Below are 20,627 nucleotides of genomic sequence, written 5' to 3' on the forward strand. Positions count from 1 at the left end.
AGTTATATGGAGAGCTGGAACCCACCCTCGAAGGAAAACTCAAGAGGAGGTTTATGTAAGCTGGAGCACCTGCAGCACTGGCCTTTAGAGAGCTCACTACTAAGTAAGGGGTCCTGCTAGCCCAGGCCTGTGCCGGTCTCACACGCAGGCTGTGCAGAAAGCAGACACAGGGGTGTCTGTGACAGAATTCTCTGTTCCCCCAGTTTTTGCATTTTATTGTCTCTTGAATTCATATGTGTGCAGGGGCTGCAAGTGCCATTTAAAGGGGGGGACTTCCTTCCATGCCCCTGGCCATGCCGCTCCCCCCACACACCTGACCCTCTTCGGCACCCTCCACATCAGCCCAACCCCCTGGCCAACGAGTCCCATCCCTGCCCAAGAGCCTCAGACCTCAAGGGGACCCCCCCAGCCTGTCTGCTCCCAGGAGCTCCTGCCCCGCCTTCCTTGCCTTACCCCTCCCTGCAGAACTCGCCCTCAGGGGTCACATCCGTCCTGCTTCCAGCCCAGTCCCTGGTTTCACCAGCCGGCCAGTGAAGGCCCAGTGTGCCACACACAGGGGTTGCACTCGCTGGAGTGGTGCTGCGACCCCCTGCGCCAGGCCACACCACCACTGGCTCAGATTTTGCCAGGCCCTGGTCTGGGTGGCCCCTCTGGCTCCACAGCCTGAGATGTGTCCGTCTGGATTGTGTCCATGGACATATGTCATCCAATAAACATGTTGTGCCGGGGCGGGGAGGCCTTGTCAAAGGAGGCGACCTAGAGCAAATTGCCCCTTTTCCCTCCTCCCCACCCCCCGCACACCACTCTGCCAGTGTTCCTCAGTATTTCCCTGCAGTTTGCCCTTAGATTGCTGGCTTGTGCTTACGTGGACCCATCACCGTAGTATCTGGGTGCCTAGCCCATTGGTCCATTCTTTAGCCCGGAGCCACACCCCCTGCCAGTCTGCTCCCTCCTAGCAGGGGCTTCCAGGTGAGCTGCATTGTCCTGAGCTGCAGTGCGAACAAAGCCTCCTGGGTCCCAGACTGAGGTTCCCGGGCTTGTCTCACTTGCAAACTAGCCTGTGCCTTCCCTGGGTTTGTCGTTCGTTCCCCTGGGAGTGTGGGCTGTGGAGGAGCCGGCTAGCCATACGGGTTCAACTGGCAGGACCTCTTCGCTGCCTTTTGTGGAGGGGGCGGGAAGCACTGAAGGTACCAGTCGATGGTACTGACGGTCGCAGCCAGTGGGTGTGAAGTGCTGTATGGCCCAAGGGGGGAAGGGGCCCCTGAGCCCAGGCAGCTAACTGTCAAAAGGGTGGGGGTGCAGCGTTCATGCAAAGGGTCAGCATTAGGGATGGGCACACAGATACAGAAACAGATCGGCTGTACCCTTGTCCCGGTACAGACCTTACTTCATGAGAAAATTAAAGCACAAAACAAGTAGCCCAACCAGGAGATTCCCTCAGATATCTACAGGCCAAGGCATGGGGGCCATTGGCCTCTCCTGCCCCTCCCTAGCATTTTGGGGCAGTTCCTCTGCAGGGCGGCATGGGGTCTGCTGGGCTGCGGACAGAGCCCTTGTAGACTCTCCTGCCCCCCAGAGTCTATAGGACAGCTTGGCACTTCCAGACTGCGTGCTTCAGCCAGACCCCTGAGTCCAACCTAGCCAGCATTTGGGGGCTATTAGAAGTGTCTGGCAAGGCCTTTGTTCCCCTATCTCACTGCCTCCCCACATCCTGGGGCTCCTGGGCAGACTGGGCCCCCCTTCCCTTTTGCAGCCCAGCAGTCTGTAACCCCCGTGTGCTGCTCCAGCAAAATTGAGTTTTCTGTAATGTAATTGCTGCAGTGATTCAGTTCCTGTAGCATTTAGTGCAAATTGTGTTCTTCCCGAGCAGCACACAGGTCAGCTCTGACAATAATGACTGCAAGTCAGAGTCCCTGGCACTGGCTGCACAGAAAAGGTGCAATTGGTTCCCCAGCAGAGCTTTAGCCAGAGATACAGCTTCTTTGATCAAGTGTGAAATTCATTTCCTGGCTATATAGAATACAATTCCAGTGCCATGCCGCTCTCTCCACAGGGGCAGGGCTGTGGGAGGGGGTCTCTGCTTCGCTTTGTCCACAGGGGCTAGGGGGCAGGAGAGGAGGAAGGACGAAATGGGGACCAGAGAGAGCTGTGTGAAGTTAACCAGGGCAGCACTCCCAGTGCCAGTTTGCTCAGCATCTTGCCGACTCCCTGACCAGCCTGAGTCTTGTGCAGATTCTAAACCCTCCATTCACAAGAGTCACTCGCAGCCCCAGCTTTGGGCTTCCCCATGCACAGGCCCCCACAGCCACCCCCAGGGGTCCCAGTAGGGCCTTTGCATGAGTGTTGCTAGGTGGAGAGGTTTTAAGGAATTTAAGGAGGCAGAATGCTACAAACCAGACTGGAATCTGAGGATGAGAGCCTGCCTTGTATAATGGGGGCCATGGGCTCTTTAAGAACTACAGGCTAGATTGGGGAACTCACTGCCACAGGAAGTTTTTAAGTCCAAGAATTTAGCAAAATTCAAAAAGCATTTGGCCATTTATAAGGCTTAAGCTGATCTCCAACTATGAGAGAGCGGGATGGTCTATGTGAGGGACTTTTCAAGCGGAGTGCCCCAAGGGTCGGTCCTAGGGCCGGTTTTGTTTAATATCTTTATTAATGATCTGGAGGATGGTGTGGACTGCACTCTCAGCAAGTTTGCAGATGGCACTAAACTAGGAGGCGTGGTAGATACACTAAAGGGTAGGGATTGGATACAGAGGGACCTAGACAAATTAGAGGATTGGGCCAAAAAAACCTGATGAGGTTCAGAGTCCTGCACTTAGGACGGAAGGATCCCATGCACTGCTACAGACTAGGAACCGAATGGCTAGGTAGCAGTTCTGCAGAAAAGGACCTAGGTGTCACAGTGGACAAGAAGCTGGATATGAGTCAACAGTGTGCTCTTGTTGCCAAGAAAGCTAACGGCATTTTGGGCTGTATAAGTAGGGGCACTGCCAGCAGATTGAGGAACGTGATCGTTCCCCTTTATTCGACATTGGTGAGGCCTCATCTGGAATCCTGTGTCCAGTTTTGGGCCCCACACTACAAGAAGGATGTGGAAAAATTGGAAAGAGTCCAGCGGAGGGCAACAAAAATGATTAGGGGTCTGGAGCACATGAGTTATGAGGAGAGGCTGAGGGAACTGGGATTGTTTAGTCTCCAGAAGAGAAGAATGAGGGGGGATTTGATAGCAGCCTTCAACTACCTGAAGGGGGGTTCCAAAGAGGATGGAGCTCGGCTGTTCTCGGTGGTGGCAGATGACAGAACAACGAGTAATGGTCTCAAGTTGCAGTGGAGGAGGTCCAGGTTGGATATTAGGAAACACTATTTCACTAGGAGGGTGGTGAAGCACTGGAATGTGTTACCTAGGGAGGTGGTGGAGTCTCCTTCCTTGGAGGTTTTTAAGGCCTGGCTTGACAAAGCCCTGGATGGGATGATTTAGTTGGGAATTGGTCCTGCTTTGAGCAGGGGGTTGGACTAGATGACCTCTTGAGGTCCCTTCCAACCCTGATATGCTATGATTCTATGATTCTATGACTGCAGGGTTCTTGCACCTTCCTGGGAAGCACATGCTACTAGGCAGTGTTGGAGATAGGATACTGGCTGGACCTCGGTCTGACTGAGTCTGGCAATTCCCATATTCCTATGACGTTTAGAATCTCCTGTAAAATGGGCCCTCCAGCTGCTCAGTACCTCCTCACACTCTCCTGGGGTACCGCATCAGTCCTGACTGAGATGGAAGAGCACCATCTTCTGTCCATCTGCAGCATCTTCAGTTAGCCTTGGTGGCACCCCATCCCAGCACTGACTTGTGTACCAGACAATCTGCCGAGATTCCACCCCATGGTGGTAATGCTCCCTTTCTGGCATGGCATCGCCCACCTGTGGGAAATCTCTGCCCTGGGTGGGTTACTAGGTGTCTCGTTGCAAAGTGCTGAAAAATTGACCCTGTTTGGGAAAATGCCAGTGCAAGTCTTTGAGGAGCGTATTGCAAACAGGTCCAGTGATCACCCTGGATGCTCAGCTCTGGATGTATTAAATAAAATAGATTTTCATTATCTAAGCGGCAAGAAAACTGCCAGAGACCCCAGTGTAGTAATTATGATGTCTTTTATTAGACATGTGGAAAAAGATGAAGATTGTATAGCCCTGGAGACCTCCTGCAAGTTCTTTGAGGTCTGAAAATCTCCTGTGTTTTTGTCCTCTCTTTTAGACTAATAGGAGATGTCATGATTGCATTCCCCATGCTACAGTTCATTTTATGAGGCTGTGCGAATCTGGAATCTGATAGGTGTGTGTCTGTTATCATTACTGCAGTTGTGGCCTAGGAACCTCAGTCATGGACCAGGCATAGGCACTGTACAGACATGGAACAAAAAGGCAGCCCTGTCTCTCAAGAGCTACAATATATATTGTAAGTATAAGACAAGAGACAGTAGGTGGAGACACATAGACAGATGGGGGAGCACAAGGAATTAACGAGACAATATTATATCTATTTGGGTGTGGTTTTGTGTATATACAGGTATGTGCAAGTCTCTTTGTGTTGTTATTATTGCAGTAATGCTTAAAGGCCAAGCAAGACAGGCCCTCATTGTGCTAGGTGCTGTACAAACAAAATTCCCCTGAGATGCATTCCATATGTTCACCTGCCCTCCCCTCCCATGAGAGCCATGCGGTGGGAAGATGGGTTCTAATATCAAGCATGTAGGACCAGCATCTATCTCTCAAACTGCCAGAGCTGTTTCCTTACCCCTTCAGAGGGCATTAAGATGAGTGTGCCCTGTGTATTCTGGATCCATTACAATAATAATATGCAAAGTCTCTTGGAAATCACTGGGACCTGTGCACATGGCCTCTATGATGCAGAGCTGTCCTGCCCATGGCATCATATGACATGGGGTGGGGAGGGGGAGATCCAGGAGAGAGTCACTTTCCTCTAGCACTGAACAAGGAACTTGGGAGACAGCGTTACCCCTAAAACTATTCTGGCTTCCTTCTTGCCTCTCTGAAGAGCTTCTGGATAGCACCTTCCCCAGCCCCCTGGCTTCTTGCTACCATTTTAAAGGCACGGGACACACGTCCTCACATATGGAAATGAGCTGATTTGGTGGGCACATGGGCAGACAGGCTGGGCCAGATCCATAGCTGGTGTAAATCAGCAAGCAATGATAGTATGGAGGAATGCAAACCACTATGCAGCAGGCCTTCTTTGCCAACCTGGGTTGTGATCTCAGACTTAAGCAGGGTTGAACCTGGTCACTACTTAATGGGAAACCCCTAAGGAACTTGTAGATGCTGTGCATGATTCACTAAGAGGCACTCTCCCTCCTGAGTCAGGGCTGACTCAGTGTCCCTACCTCTTGTGAGGTGGAGTGGTGTGACCTCTGGGGTTACTTCTGAAGACAGGCATGTAATCAGAGTGCATAATTCCCTGATATCCTGCACCTTGTGGTGTCCTTCACACGAGTGCAACCCCACACCCACTCAATACACACTTTGCACAGGTGCAAAAGAATGCCCAAGGAGTGACAGAATAGAAAATCAGTCCTAAGGAGAGAGAGAGAGCAGAGGTGTTAAACCTAATGTTCTGGCTAAATCCGACCCTAGGTCATTCTGCTCTATTGAATGAAATTCCCTCTGGTGCCTCAGTTAGATACAGGATTCTTGTCCACCTCCTACCTTCAAACGTGGGTCTAGCATTGCTGGGCACTGTCAGAGAGCTGCCGTGCTCTGTTCCAGAAATGGATGCAGTGAGCAGTGTCAGCATAGACAGATGTCCATTCCCTCCCTTAACATATATGTTGTCTTGGCGTAAATGCACATGAATCGCTACAAATGATGGGTGAAATCCTGGCCCTAGTGAAGTCAACGGCAAAACTCCCACTGGGAGGAATGGGCTGGAATGATGGCCCTTGCAGCTCAGAGGTTTCTATATACCAAAGCCACGATGGAGTAGGACCAGCAGCAATGCGTCTCACCCTGCCCCATCGAGGTACCTCAATGGACCAGCCCAGAAAACCGGAGGGGAGTTCATACTGTACAGCTCACTCAGTCCTTGGCCTCTTCACTGGGACTGACAAGGCGGCCAGCAGAGACCCCCCTGATGCTGATTATAGTGGCGCTAGGCAGTTCCTGTGTTCTCTTCAAACACCTTCGAACAGGCCAAAGAGGCTGGCGGTGTTGCTTCTCCTAGCTGGCCCATTGTCTCCCATGATCTTGTTCTTGCCGGTCACAGCAGTGCCCTTTTGACCCTCCTGGCGGGGTCTGGAGATTGGCTTTCAGGTGCCTGGTGTTCCCCCAGCCACTGTGCTGCTCTCCAGGCCTTTCGGCTCAGGTCCTCTCTCTGCAGCCAAGGGCTGGTGGTCTGGGCTGCAGGGGACACTGAGGGGTGGAGGCAGCTCTCACACTCATGGTTGGTTTGTGCAGAGGGAGCACGAGGGATTTAAACATTCCCCTGTGGAGCATCTGGTAGATGAACAACCATGTGTCTGGAGGCCCCTTCGGAGGAGCCATTTCATCACAGACCCAGGCGGCTGCAGTTATTTTGCAGTGTGCGGGAGATGGTGGGTGTCACAGAGTCACCAGGTCAATGCTCTGGAACTACTCTGTATGAAGCCAGTCAGGACTCTGCGGGAGCCTCCTCTCTCTGAGCACACTGTCACCAGGGCAAGAAGCTTACACAGCTTCAACCTTCCTGGGTCTGACCTTGGAGCATTCAGCATTCCCTTCCACATCATGCGCTTTCAACAGCGAGTCTGCACAGGCGAGGCTCCTGGAGAAGCCAGAGGGCCCTACACCCCAACTCCGCAGTCAGACGTGACTCTCAGCCAGCTGGTAAAACAGAAGGTTTATTCAGGGCTGTCCCTAGCTATTCTGGGGCCCTATGCAGCCCCCCCCCCCCCCCCGCGGGGATGGGAGCAGGCCTCTGCAGGAGTTGTGGGGCGGGGAGGGGGCGGACGCCAGGCCTCCGCTGGGGGTGGGCGCGGGAGGAGCGGGCCCATGGCCTCCGCAGAGGGGGGCGAGGAGTGGGCCCCAGGCCTCCGCAGGGGTGGCGTGGCTGGCTTGGGGGATGAGGTACCCACCCCCCAGCACTCAGCGGCAGCGCGGCTGGGTCTGGGTCGCTGCACTCCCGACGCCAGTGAGAGCAACCCTCGCCCTGCTGCAAAGCTCAGGGGAGTAGGGGCAGGAAGAGGCGGGGCGGGTGTGGAGCAGGGGCTGGGGCCCTGGGGAAGAGGCAGAGCAGGGGCTGGAGCAGCACGCAGCTGCGCAGGGCACCAGGAAATTTGGTGCCCCAAATTTCCTGGTGCCCTACCCAGCTGAGTACTTTGCATATGGGTAAGGATGGCCCTGGGTTTATTAGTCAACAGGAACACAGCATAGAACAGAGCTTGGTATCACAGAAATCAGTGACTTTCAGCCAAGTCCATCTTGGGAGTCCTGGGCCAGACGCCCTGGACTCCCCCTCCACGCGGACTGCCAGCTTCCAGCAACCCAACCTACGACACACCCCTTGTTGCTCCTCCTCCTTCTCTTTGTCTCACTTCCCCGGCAAAAGTTCACATCCCCCCTCTTGGGTCTCAGGTTACATAGGTGCAAAGAGCTGGGCAGCCTCACCTGCCCTGAGGGCCTCAGCAAAAATCACACACACCCAATTCCCACCACTGAAGTATTGGTGCAGCACACAGGGAAACTAAGGTACACACAGTATTGGTATAGGACAGTAAGACTCACATGCAACATAACAAGATGAATAAAACCCCACTTCGTCACAGGGAGATAGATGTGGCTCCTTTCCACACGAGGCCGCCTCCCACCCCAGCTCCCTGCAGTCTGGGAAGACCCCACACAGCCAATGGTGCTGCACATTGCTGCCAAGAGAAGGACTGGCTAGGCCTGACCTGGGAAATATGGGCATCTCCTCCAGTGCCCATGGGGTACTAGCACGAGCAGGGGAGGTTGAAGGGATGGGAATTATGCAAATGGAATCTCATTCCCACTGTGTTTGCCCCCCACTGGGTGTGGGGAGAGGGCCTGAGCTCTGAGATCTCATTTTGCAGGATGAGGGTGCTTTCCCTCCACACACTGTTAGACAAACAATCTCCCTCCCCATCATCCTCCACTCAGGGCAGTGTGAACTCAGGGGGAAGTGTGATCTGAGATCCCAGCTCCTTCCACCCCCACATGCAGAGCCCTGCCCCTAAGCTCTGAGGGCCATGCCCCGGGGATGCGGGAGGAACTCAGCTGCCCCCAAAGCTCCCTCCTGGGTTGAAAGTTTTTTACAGGCCCAGCGAGTTTCCCAATTACATGTTCCCTTTCAACTGGCCTTTCAGTTCCTCCAGGGCTACTGGATGAGACTGCAAAGAGTGTGCTGAAATCTTAAGTGCCTCCGGCTTGCTAGGCTTCTACCCTGGCTTGTTTAACATAATATTCGCCATGACAACTCCCATTCTGCTCCCAGCCAGTGTATTTATGTTAAAAACAACATAGGCCAAAATCCACAAAGGTATTTAAGTTCCTAAATTCCATTGAAGTCAATGGAAGATCGATCATCTATCTAATCTATCTATCTATCCCCCTACACCCCCTCTATCTAATCTATCTATCTAATCTGATATTGGACAGACACCTAACCGTAACACATCTGATGAAAGAGTGGGATTCGATAAGACATTTCTGTTGTGTTCTGTCCCCTTATATCCCTTGTTAAAATGCAGCTGTTTCTGTCTGACAAACCCTAAAGTTGTCAGTTCATGAGCAGCTGGAGAGATCCTTCTTCTGATTGCACAAAGCCTCCCCTTCTGCACGGGGGCTGGAACAATCTGTATAGCCAGGGTGCTGAGAGCCAGTGAACCAAACTGTGCCCTGTAGGTGATGGAAACCACTTCTAGCCAGGGGTGTGCCCCCCCCCCCCCTTTTGGTGCCGGCTGTCTGAAAACACACAAATGCTCTACCGGGAAGGAAAGAGGCTGGCAGCCTGGCTGAGTCCAAGGGATGTGCGTTGTGCTGGGTGCTGCCCCTTCTCTAGCCCCTGGTGTCTGCTCCTGGGGCCAGCACCCACAGGGCTGTCACTGCTCCCCTCCCACCGCCTTGCCATTTACTCTCTGCTCAGCTCCCCAAACTCTTCGTTTGCAGGCCTCTGCCTCCGGCCTCTGCCCCGGCTCCCCCCTGCCCGCCCGCTGAGCCGCTCATGCATCTGCTGCAATAGTGGCTCCCTGTCCCCCTCCCCCCTTTGCTCTCGGAACGGCTCCGGCGCCCGGTGCCAGCTCCACGGAGCAGGCTGGTGCACCCCTCCCCGCGCCCTGCCCCGCCGCACCCCTGGCACCCCCAACCCAGTGCACGGGGGAGCGGCGCTGGCACGGGGGCGGGGAAGGGGGTTGTCTCCCAGCCCCTGTCCCGCTGCCGGCTGCCCCCTCTGATTGGCTCCCGCTGCCTCATTATGCTAAAACCTTGCGTCTCGTGGCGGGCTAGCCGGCTGACGTCATCCGGCCGGGGGGCAGGCGCGAGCGGGGCGCGGAGGGGCGCGCAGAGGCGGCCCCGCGCGCGGAGCAGGAGCGCGGCCGGCCGCGGGAGCATGGCCACGGGCAGCGGCGGTGCCGCGCTCAGCACCGCGGACAGCGCCGCCAGGATGAACGGACTGAGTCCCGGCCCGGCCGGCATCGCCATGAAGGACCACGATGCCATCAAGCTGTTCGTGGGGCAGATCCCCCGCAACCTGGAGGAGGGGGACCTCAAGCCCCTCTTCGAGGAGTTCGGCAAGATCTACGAGCTCACGGTGCTGAAGGACAGGTTCACCGGCATGCACAAAGGTAGGGGCGCCCCCGGGCCCCGGCCTTGGCCCCGGCCCCGAGCAACAAAGGGCCGGCTGCTGGGGGGAGAGGGGCCCGACCCCAGCCCCCGCCTGCACCGTGCACCTAGCCCCCAGAGCCTCCCAGATTGCCCACCCTGCCCTGCTGCAACTGCCCCAGCTCCCCCACCTGCACCGTGCACCCAGCTTCCGAAGCCGGCTAGCTCCCCAGGCCCAGTGTGTGCAAGGGGGAGAGGATCTGCCCCCCAGCATCCACACCTGCACCCAGAGCCCCTCCCCAAACGCCCACCCAGCCCCGCTTTACCTGCCCCCAGATTGCCGGGCTCTTAGCCATGGGGAGGGTAAAGTTGGGTCTGATGAAGAGCAGGGAGCCTGATTATACATCCACCGCCATCCCATCCTTGTGGGGCTGAGCCCCATGTGTGTGCCATCAGTAACTGCTGGATTTGCCACATTTGCCAGGAGTGGTCTGGTTCAAGCATGGATGGGGGCTAGGCACTGGGAGTTGCCTACCTCTCCCTCTTTGTCTAGTGATTTAAATTAGTGACAAAAATTGTGTTTTTGTTTAGAAATCAATATTTTCGTGCCCGCGGAGGGGGCAGCTTTTCAGTTTGGTTTCTAGCTGGAGAGAAAATCACTTCAAAATAGAGAATAAAACCTCTTGATCCCTTTAAATAATAATAATGGGGTGTTTATGGCTGGGCTTATACTGCAGTTGAGGAACAACATTTTGCAGGGAAAAATGGTGTGTGTCATCAACTGGCACCTGGTAACCTCGCTGAATGTCGAAAGTCGGGGGGAAGCAGTCCTGGAAAGGATTACCTGTTGGGTGACTTCTTGCAACTGTTGTGAAAGTAGCAGCTTGCAAAAAGCAAAGGGGTAAACCAACTGAGTAGCAGCAGCCAAAGAGCTAGGCGAGGGAAGCAGACTCAGTTTGCCTCTAGGTAAATGCTCTGATTTGTAATACAATAAATGTTCCCCATCCATCCCAGCTAAGTCCTTAACAAATACTCTGGTTTGTATTTTTAAAAGGAATAAAGAAGTAAGGCACTCCCTCTTGATTTGTAAAAAGCAGAGGATCCAAATCTGACTCTGTTTGATAACAGATTCCCTACTTGTGTTTCAAAATCTTGGTTTAGCTTTAAATGTGTCATGGAATATTCTCTGCTCGTCAGAGGGATTCTTTTCAAGGGAGAGGAGTAATGAAAGCTGGTAAATTTCAGAACACCCTGACCAAGAGGGAGCTTAGATCATTGTCCCCCATTCTCAAAACTGCCCCTCTCCAAACATCTACAATAACAAAATCACCCTATGCCTTTCCAACTTTTCCTCGGATGGCTGTTTTGAAAAGCTCCCCTGCTGAATACAAACCAGAGGCCTTGTAATCCTGATTGCTTTTTTCTTTGCAGAATTAGGAGTTAATACCCTGTAGCATGTGTGAGTGCATTACTCCTTGATTTCCAATATTTCCCAGGTAGGATTCCTGAGATGAGGTGTTTATATAATGCTGAGCCCCAGTTCAGGTAGAGGCACCAGATGACTGAAACAGAGGGGGAAGCACAGAACTGGTACATGGGAGGTTATGTCTCTCCCAGTTGGAAAGAACAGAATGGTTTCCAAGACATAAAATGAGACTCCAGGATGCAGGTAGCAAGAGGTATTCTCTGGAGTTTCTAGGAAGCCAAAATGAAACTTAGTCTTTAACATGATAGATAGATGACTGTTCCACAGCTGGCAACTGTCTGGCCATTTTATCTCTTTAGTTCTCAAGTCTGTTACTGAGCGTCCCAAATTTCTCTGTGTGCTTTCCTGGGTCTGGTTTACACATCTAATGCTAACAAGGCAGGGCCAGTTGACATTTCAGTACAAAAAGTGAATACATATCTTTCTTTCTTTCTTTCACATCCATCCATCTATCTATCTTCTGGAAAACCCTTCCCCAAGGCACAAAAATAATCAGACTTATGCAACTTTAAATATCATGCTGAAAAAATGCCATTTAATTTGAGACACTCATCTAATTAAAATGTCATCCCTCTTTACTTTTTAAGCTTTGGAGTGGAGCTAGCTTGTGCATGTGCACTCAGAACTTCTACCAGGCATTTCAGGATGATTAGATAGATAGATACATTCATGCAAACTCCCCTCCCCCCTGAGGAGAATGCTGAGTTGGTTTGAAATGGTAAATATTGTAAATGCAGACAGCTGATATTAAAGGGACATAAATGGCTAGTAGCTAAACAGCTTTAGTTGGATATTTTCAATTTTATATCAGCAACTTTTCTAAAATGCCAAAAGATAATTTGTGTGAGTGCACGTGATCTCCCTGCCTTACACAGGAGAGTAAATACATTACACATAAAGGAAGGTTAAAGATTGTTAAACAAACAGAACAAATTGTCCGCCCCAAATTGCTGTTGTCTATCCCATTGCAGACTGATGGCAACACTCCTTGCATTGCTCCACTCCTGAATTCATTCTATTTGAAGGCAAGTTGATTGCACTTATTAAGAGTTATTAATACTTAATCATCTGGCAGATTTAATTGTGCCAATATTAAAAATGCATCAATGTCAATTTCATTCATTAAATATTTACTTTTTTTGAAGGGAAACTGTTTTGCTGCTGTTTTAATATCACTTTAAGAAGCTTTGAATATGACCTAATAAAATAATTGGAAGAGAAAGATGGGTGATTATGTATACAGCGTTCAAGGAGCCTGGCAAAATTCTTCTTTCCTGCTTGCTTTGGCTAATTTTTTTTGTGAAATCCTAGTGAAATATCATTCATTCATTTCATCAGCATAATAAAGACAGGGTAAATAGATTTGTGCCTGGGCTGGGCAAATTGTGCTGACAATTTTGCCAGCCAGAGATATAAACAGTGCAGGTTAAATTGTGCAACCCTTATACATAACAACAAGCATTTACTCACATGACTATGAGAGAGTTACTCATGTGAGTAAGAGCTCACCATATTGACAAATCTTACACTAGTTTCATTTTTGATTCACAAACCAAAGCATGTGATATTGAAAGGGCCAGAAACCAGTTCTCTTTCTCACACTGAGTAGCACCTCTCCCCAGGAATAACCCCTTTACAATCAATAGGAATTACTGAGGAAAATGCTACTAAGAGGATCAGAATTAGTCCCAAAGAGATTAGGTCAAAAGATGTTGAAATTCAGCCTTGTAATTTAGTCCTGAAAATAAAATAATAAATGTGTAGTGTAGCAGAAGGTGGTTACATTCTCTAATCTATCTATCTATCTATCTATCTATCTATCTATCTATCTATCTATCTATCTATCTATCTATCTATCTATCTAAAGGGTGTTTTCTTAGCACTCAGCACTGGAAGGAGCTCAGGTGGACTAGGCTTGACCCATAAAGACAAGATTTCTGCTTGCACCCCTTTCCCCCTTTAAATTTAAAATACCAATCAAACCTTTCCTGGAATAGTTTTGCAAACCCTTCCCCTGCAGCACTAAGTACTGTCCATCATCCCCGAGTATTTCCCATCACAATAACCCTCAAACAAAAATCTGGGGCACAAATGATGTCTCATAAACAGCAAAGCCCTCTGAATTCCCCAGAATTGCTATCCCTTCATTTTCGCTTTCTTTCATTTTTTCCCTCTTCTTACTTTTCCGTTCTCTTTCCCCTTCACTCTTTGATCTGGCATCTGCACCGCCCCTCCTTGCTCCTTCCTTCATTGACAATTTTTCTGTACAGTGTCACTGCTGAGATTTGGGCTCTTCCTTCAGTCTCCTTCAGGATTTTTTTGGTGACTGAATTGAAATGTGCTATTGAAATTTAGCCTCTGGACCCAGATTTGGTGACAGAGCTGACCGAGGCTGGAGAAAGTGAATCAAAATGTCTAAAGAAAGAAGAAAAGGAGCTGTGAAGAGAAGGAAATAACCGGCAGCACCAGTTTTGCTCCTTTCAGCACGAAGACACAGGGCCAGGGAGACCACACACACACACGATCTGCACCAACATAGATTGCGCTTTCTTCCTGTGGATTATAGTAATTAATACCAACAACGTCCAATCCCCTGTATTGGTACATAGTGCCTTTTGCAGGGAAGAATTGGTGCATGGTGCGTTACACACTGCCTCTGGGGACACAAAGAGGTGTTTATTTCTTTGCCTTTGCCCACCACTGAAATGCAGCTGCCTCTGGGGACCACTGCAGTGCAAGTTTACTGGTGCCAGGCACAACAACTTTGGGAGTGTTCAGCGAATAGATGCCGCAGTAGACAGAGTCACAATTCACGCTCCTGATCAGAGACAGCTGGGAAAATGTTGTCTTTCTTGAAGGGCCTAGTCCAAAGCCCATTGACCTCTGTGGGGCTTACTGGTCTCTGATGACAAACTAACCCACGCAAGGCTCCCTCTTCCCAATCCCCTGTTGGTTTGAGGCACATCAAAGCCCTTCCTTGCAGAATTAGCATACACAATGCAAACCAAGCTGGAGTCTGGTCCCTGAAATGCCTTTGTGCCCATCTGAGGAGCTGAGGGGACGTGGCCGAGATGGGTTTTGTTCTCCTGAGATGTGGGGTGACCCTGTCCTACAAGGGCACCCCAGCCTGCCTCCTCGGCAGAGTCCTTCTCCTGATGCATGGAGAGCTTCCTCGGTAGAGCGCTTTCGGAGTCAAATAAAGGTTATGCTGGGAAAGAGGCCTTGGATTGCCAGCCATGGGGATATGTTTGCAGTGGTGTAGCCAGGTGGAGGGAACAGGGGGAGCAATAAAAAAAAAAAAGGCGCCACCCGCTGCGGCACTTTTACTCACCTGGTGACGCTCCGGGTCTTCGGCGGCGGGCCCTTCACTCGCTTTGGGTGTCTTCGGCGGCACTGAAGGTCCCGACGCCAAAATGCCGCTGAAGACCCGGAGCGCCGCCGGGTGAGTAAAATAAAAGCGCTGCAGCAGGTGGTGCCTTTTTTTTTAATCGCTCCCCGGGGTGAGTACAAAGGCGCCAGGAAATTGACAAGGCGCCACTTGTGCTCAGTGGGGGAGTGGCCGCTCCCCCCCAGCTATGCTACTGTATGTTTGTCCATAGAACAGGGACTGCATGGGCGACTGCAGGGTAAGCATCCTCCCAGATTGCCCACCAATGTGCGACACTGCTCCGGTGAGAGGGAAGCTCGCTTTCCACATCACAGTCACTCCTTGGTGACTCTCAGCCAGGGGGGCCAGCTGGCGCCAGCTCTCATGAGACCACTAGGACCTGGCCTGAGACCCATCAGCTCAGCTCATGCTGACGTCACCATCCAGCCATCGTGGTCTGGACACTGGGTTACTACAGTGTCACATCCATTGCCTGACAGAACAGCCGCTGCCGGTCTTTGCTAGTGGCCTGCTGGGAGAGAAAGAAAAGGAGAGGCAAGGCTGTAGGAAGATGAGAAATGGCCAGAGAACCAGAGTCTAGCTGCCTGAAGCATTCTCAGCCCCGCGGGCCAGGCATAAGGGGAGGGATAGGCTGGCTGCCCTCTTGGCTTGTGGAGATAGGGAACCTTTCTCTTTCCAGTGGCTCGGCTTGCTGAGGGAGAAGAGGTTACGGTGACATGGTCTCCCTGGTTACCAGCTCCCTGGAGAGTCTGGGAAGGTCTGTGTGATACACAGCACCCGCAGGGGAATGCTGTGTGAGCCACTGATGACAAAGCTCCAGTGGCATGGGTGTAATGCCGAGCAATATCCCCCCACCCACCACGGGAAGGAGTGTATGGACACTAGATACCAGAGTAGCTGCAGCACTCATGCTCCCTGAGAGAGGGTGTGTGCTGCCAGCGTACCTAGATGTACAGACAATACAGATGGCCAAGGCTGGATCAGCCTCTCTGCTTCCTTAGTAGAGGAGACAGATCTAGGGGGATCAGGCCTGGGGGGCCATCCGGGGGGAGGAACCCTGGAGGTCACCTGTGGGGATCAGTGCCAGTTTGGCGGCATCTTCCCACCTTCCTCCAACCCAGTAAAAGTTTCTCTGGGAGGTGGAGGCTCCCCTGGATACCAAGGGAGGGCTGGGCTAGCAGTATGGGGTGGGGAGCAGCCTCTTAGCAGCTCTGTTGCTGCCCCCAAGGATCTCTGAGCTGGAGCTAATGCTGCATCAAGCTGCATGGACCCCTGCTGGGCCTCTCTGTAGCTGCTACATTAGCTGTGCTAATGAGGGGTAGTGAGCACAGCAGCTGTTCACTGCATGCTGGGGACCCATAGGATGCTCAGGAGATCTCCCCTAGGCGTATGAACCCTCCTTCCTTGCCCAAGCAGGCCTGGGGCATTGACAGCCCCTTGCTTTCCTTTCTTCTAGTTTGCCCAGCTCTGGAGTGGACATACCCTGAGTGACGTTCTGGGCCATGTCAGTGCTCGCTAATTTCTCTCTAGGCAGCAAAACATGCTGGGGAGGTGACACAGCTTGTCTGAGTATAGGTGGAGGTAATAGGTGTCTTGTTTGGAGTATGGGTCTGATCTGAAATTCAGTGGCAGAAAACGACCTTAGCACAGAGTTCTGTTTGCTTAGTGATTGGTCGTTCCTGCTGAATGCTGAGCTGAGCAAAACTCAAATGTCCGAAAAGCGGTAAGCTCACCCCGACAACCTTAACTGCCCCCTTTCAGACCTGTTAATGCACACGCCTTCACACTGCCAGCCGCACCATTGTTGAAATATACAAACTCTTCCCCTCCTTTCATAGCCTATTCACTCACCCACAGGACTCCATTAGACACTAGTCAAGGGCAAAAGGGAAATAGAAAACCCCAAGAGGCTGCTCACCCCACCTTCTCTGTGTTCCCCTGGAGTGGGCAGTAGCTAGGGGGGATGCTGCGGGTACACTCCAGGTGCAGGGAGGGGGTTAGGAGTGCCAGTGGAGGCAGTAGGCAGGCCTGTTTGGCATTGTAAGGTCTAGGATACACTCACACACTTAGCCACGGCCCCAGAAAGTGTCCCCATGGATTCAATTTCAGAAGCACTTCACAGCCTTGTACAACTCCCTTATGTGTACCTTCAGAACACCATCACCTAACCATCATTAAAGCATTAGCATCCTCTCATGTTCCACCTCACGGCTGGCAGGATCTTTTGGAATCAAAGACATGCCCTGCAACCGCCATCACCCAGGCAATTCTGCACGGACATGGTGCATCCTGTACACCAGGGGTCGGCAACCTTTCAGAGGTGGTGTGCTGAGTCTTCATTTATTCATTCTAATTTAAGATTTCGCATGCCAGTAATACATTTTAATATTTTTAGAAGGTCTCTTTCTATAAGTCTATAATATATAACTAAACTATTGTTGTATGTAAAGTAAATAAGGTTTTTAAAATGTTTAAGAAGCTTCATTTAAAATTAAATTAAAATGCAGAGCTCCCCCGGACCGGTGGCCAGGACCTGGGCAGTGTGAGTGCCACTGAAAATCAGCTCGCATGCCGCCTTCGGCACGCGTGCCATAGATTGCCTACCCCTGCTGTACATGCTCCCCTTCCCTTTCCTCACACAGGAGGGCGTGGAAAACATGGATCTCCCCTCAGATCACAGTCACAGCCCTGTCACAACCTCCCTATGTCCTCACAGCACGAACACTCCTGTACCAAACAGGCAGTGATTCCCGTCGGTCATTGCCCTCTCCAGGGGAAGAGCGGGCGAGTGGCATGGGCAACCATTTTATGTTGTCCTTTAATAGTGTTTGATGGAATCCGGGGTGGGGGGCGTGACTGGGTGTTGAGAAGAGGGGAAGAGCTGGCACATTTCAGTAAGTGTGGAGAGGGCAGGGTGTTGACAGGGCTTGTTGGGACCATGCTGGAAGAAGGCTGAGTTGCGGCTGCCTGGGCACAGCCAATTCCGAGAAAAGTATCACAGCTCCTGGGCGCAAATCTCTGATGCCGTCCACAGCTGCTCTCATATATTGTAGGAGGGGCGCACCGGGAATAAGGGCCAGGTCATTTCTGCCTGAGTGAATTACCACAATGGCGGGTAGATCACAACCTCCTTAGACACTGCAGAGTGGGCTGAACGTGAGGCCAATGCGGGCCACCTCTCACCACCCAAATCAGCCTGCGGTCAGCAATCCCCATGCAGTGGTGTTCTCCTTGCTCTCCTGCAAACTTCTGCAATCTCAGGATCCAGGAATTGTCCTGAACCCACACGTTGGCATTGGCAGCCCTGCCAGTGCAGATAGTTCTTTTCCCTCAGTGGTCACAGTCCTTGTGCTTTCAGTTCCAAACCTCTGTACTATGCCTTTTTGGAGACACCACATTCGTCTGCCCCGAGATCAGGAAGTAGATACTTGCCTACCCTCCTCCTGCAGAGACTAGTAAGATACAGACTCCCTCAAACAACCAATCCAAGGTTTGCCTACCACCCAGGCCCATGTCCTGCCCCCTCCACAGCCACTCTCCCTGTCATCCCCCACCCCACACGCATACAGTCCTCTCCCTCCAGCTCCTCTTCACCCCACAGAACACAAATTTTGGTTAGACTGGCTGCTGACTATTCCGCTGCCTTCACAGTAACCCTCCCATAAACTAAACACATGTTATAACAGAGACAACTTGCAGCAAGCAACATGTGTTCTTCAATCTTTATTGCACAGATATACAAGGGTTCGGACTAGAAACGTGTGTGGCAGAATGCTGAAGAAGGGAGCACCCGTAGGATCCAGGAGAGGGGGCGGGGACAGAGACTGTAATCCCAATTTGCCCAGTGTCCCAGCAGCCAAGAGGGAATTCCCTCAGGGTGTCATCTGGAAGGAAGGGGCGTGACTTGGGCTAAGGGGTGTGTCGGAGAAAAACAGAGTTCTTACTTTTAGGTTGGGTGCAGCAAGTCAGATACTTTACTTTTTTTTAGCAATTGCATGGAGGGAGAGAGCAGAACAGGTCTCTCTTCAGGTAAACAATTACAGCAAGCATTTATACCTTTTGTTACATACAATAATGGGCCACAGCTGCATTTTGTTTATACATGTGTCCTCCTGACATTTTATTTTTCTCAACAATTTAGACTATAGTCTACATTTCATACTTATTTAACACAAGGTCACAACAACTTTTCATACATTTTTTTCCACTCGCCTTACACAATTCTTGCTTTTACAAATCTTGCGTTATTAGGGTTACAGCTAGCCTGACTTTTGCTTACATAAGGGGACTGTTTGAATATGAAATCCCCTTAAATTCCTGTCAGTTCTTTTTCTACTGCCACAGGTGGGATTTGGTAGGAGGGGCTTGAGCATGTGTTTTGGTAACCCAAAGTAAAGCCATCTCCAGAAGGCAGGAAGTTAGTGAAGGAAGTTAGTGTCAGCCAATGGGACCTCACTTTCCAAAGACTGCAGGTTGTGGCTAGGAGGTGGGAAAGGTCTGTGTAATGTCCAGGGGGCAGGCCCTCCAGATCCCTAACCAGGACTTGGCAATATCCTAGGGTCCCGCAGAGCCCAGTGCATGCTGGGGCAGGGCTATGGGGATGCCCGTGCAGTGGAGGGTGGAGTCAGACACTCCATTTATGAGCAGCAGGGTGTTGAGCAGCCAATATCCTGCCTTGTTTGGAGGGGACTGGCTCCCCTCACCCTGGAGACAACTCTGGACACTACAAAGAGCGGGGGAGGAGGAATGTGGCACTGTTGGGTTTACCCAAGAGGTACAGGATGAATCGCTACTGCCTGGAGGGAGCCTTGTCTGTGCCCACTGCTGCTGTCAAAACAAGCGCCCCACTCCGGGCTCTGAGAGCCCCACTCTTTTCCTCTGTAAGCTGGCAATTTCCATCCCCAGCCTTAGGCTCCCTGTGTAAGTCACTGGTAGGGTTGCCAGGTGTCTGGTTTTCGACTGGAACACCCGGTAGAAAAGAGACCAGGGCAGCTCTGGTACTACTCATCAGGCTGCTAAAAGTCCAGTCAGTGGCACACTGGGGTTAAGGCAGGCTCCCTGCCTGCCTGGGCTCCGCACAGCTCCTGGAAGCAGCCAGCATGTCCAACCCCTAGGTGCAGGGGCGGCCATGGGGTCTCCACAAGCTGCCCCTGCCCCTGCCCCAAGCAAGGGCTCCGCAGTTCCCACAGTTCCAGTCTCTTTTCAAAGCCAGGATGCTTCATTAGCTTCAGTTGTCCCCTCTCTCCCCCCTGCCAATGGTGACTCTGGACATGCTTTTACGTCGGTCTACTTGTATCTTGGCTGCTCAACAGGGTCAGATATGGTCACTGCTTGGCTGGGAGACCTTGGTGGAAAAACCCGTGACGCTCCAGGAAGTGGCAGGTGGTGCTCTCCCGTCTGGGTCATGCCCAGGCTTCAGGAGAGGCAGGATGGCCTTGTGGGACACAGGAGAGGGACACAGATCTGGGTTTGAGTCCAGCTTCTGCTGCAGGCTTCCTGCCTGTTAGGCAAGTCAGTTAGTTCTCTCCAGCCCTTGGATCCCCATCTGTGAAAAATGGGGATAATAAATATTTCTGACCTTGCAGGGTGTGAGCCGGATAAAGCCATGTTGGTGGGGTGAAGGGGCTGTAGAAGTAGCCAGGCAGCACAAGGTTAAAGGAAGAGGAGTTTAAAGATGTTACCCTAAGCCCTGGGTCAGAGCCCATGTGCACTAGAGAATGCTTAGTGCACACGAAGTGGAGCATGCAGAGGTCCACCCTCTCCCCTGCAATTTTACCTGCCTGTAGCACTAATTAGAGCATCCTTGGGGCTGCTGTAACTTGTGCCTGCAGGACTGGCTCCCAAGGAGCCACTCCACATGCGCCAATAGCAAAAATCCCCAATGGCGGGAGACGGGACAGTACATGGGGAGGGCTATGAGTTACT

General features: G+C 51.7%; 1 protein-coding gene across 5 annotated transcripts in view; it reads left to right on the forward strand.

Moving 5' to 3' along the window:
• The first annotated feature begins 9,619 nt into the window (after positions 1-9,619).
• CELF6 (CUGBP Elav-like family member 6) overlaps positions 9,620-20,627 on the forward strand; it is a 242,295-nt gene continuing 231,287 nt past the window's right edge. For all 5 annotated transcript variants that reach the window (XM_034784320.1, XM_034784324.1, XM_034784322.1 and 2 more), the window contains exon 1: positions 9,620-9,851. In XM_034784320.1, the coding sequence (XP_034640211.1) occupies positions 9,671-9,851 (181 nt within the window). In that variant the 5' untranslated portion in view covers positions 9,620-9,670. The remainder of the gene's footprint in view (positions 9,852-20,627) is intronic.

This window comes from Trachemys scripta, chromosome 10, assembly GCF_013100865.1.
Source record: "Trachemys scripta elegans isolate TJP31775 chromosome 10, CAS_Tse_1.0, whole genome shotgun sequence".
In the NCBI taxonomy this organism is placed as follows: Eukaryota; Metazoa; Chordata; order Testudines; family Emydidae; genus Trachemys; species Trachemys scripta.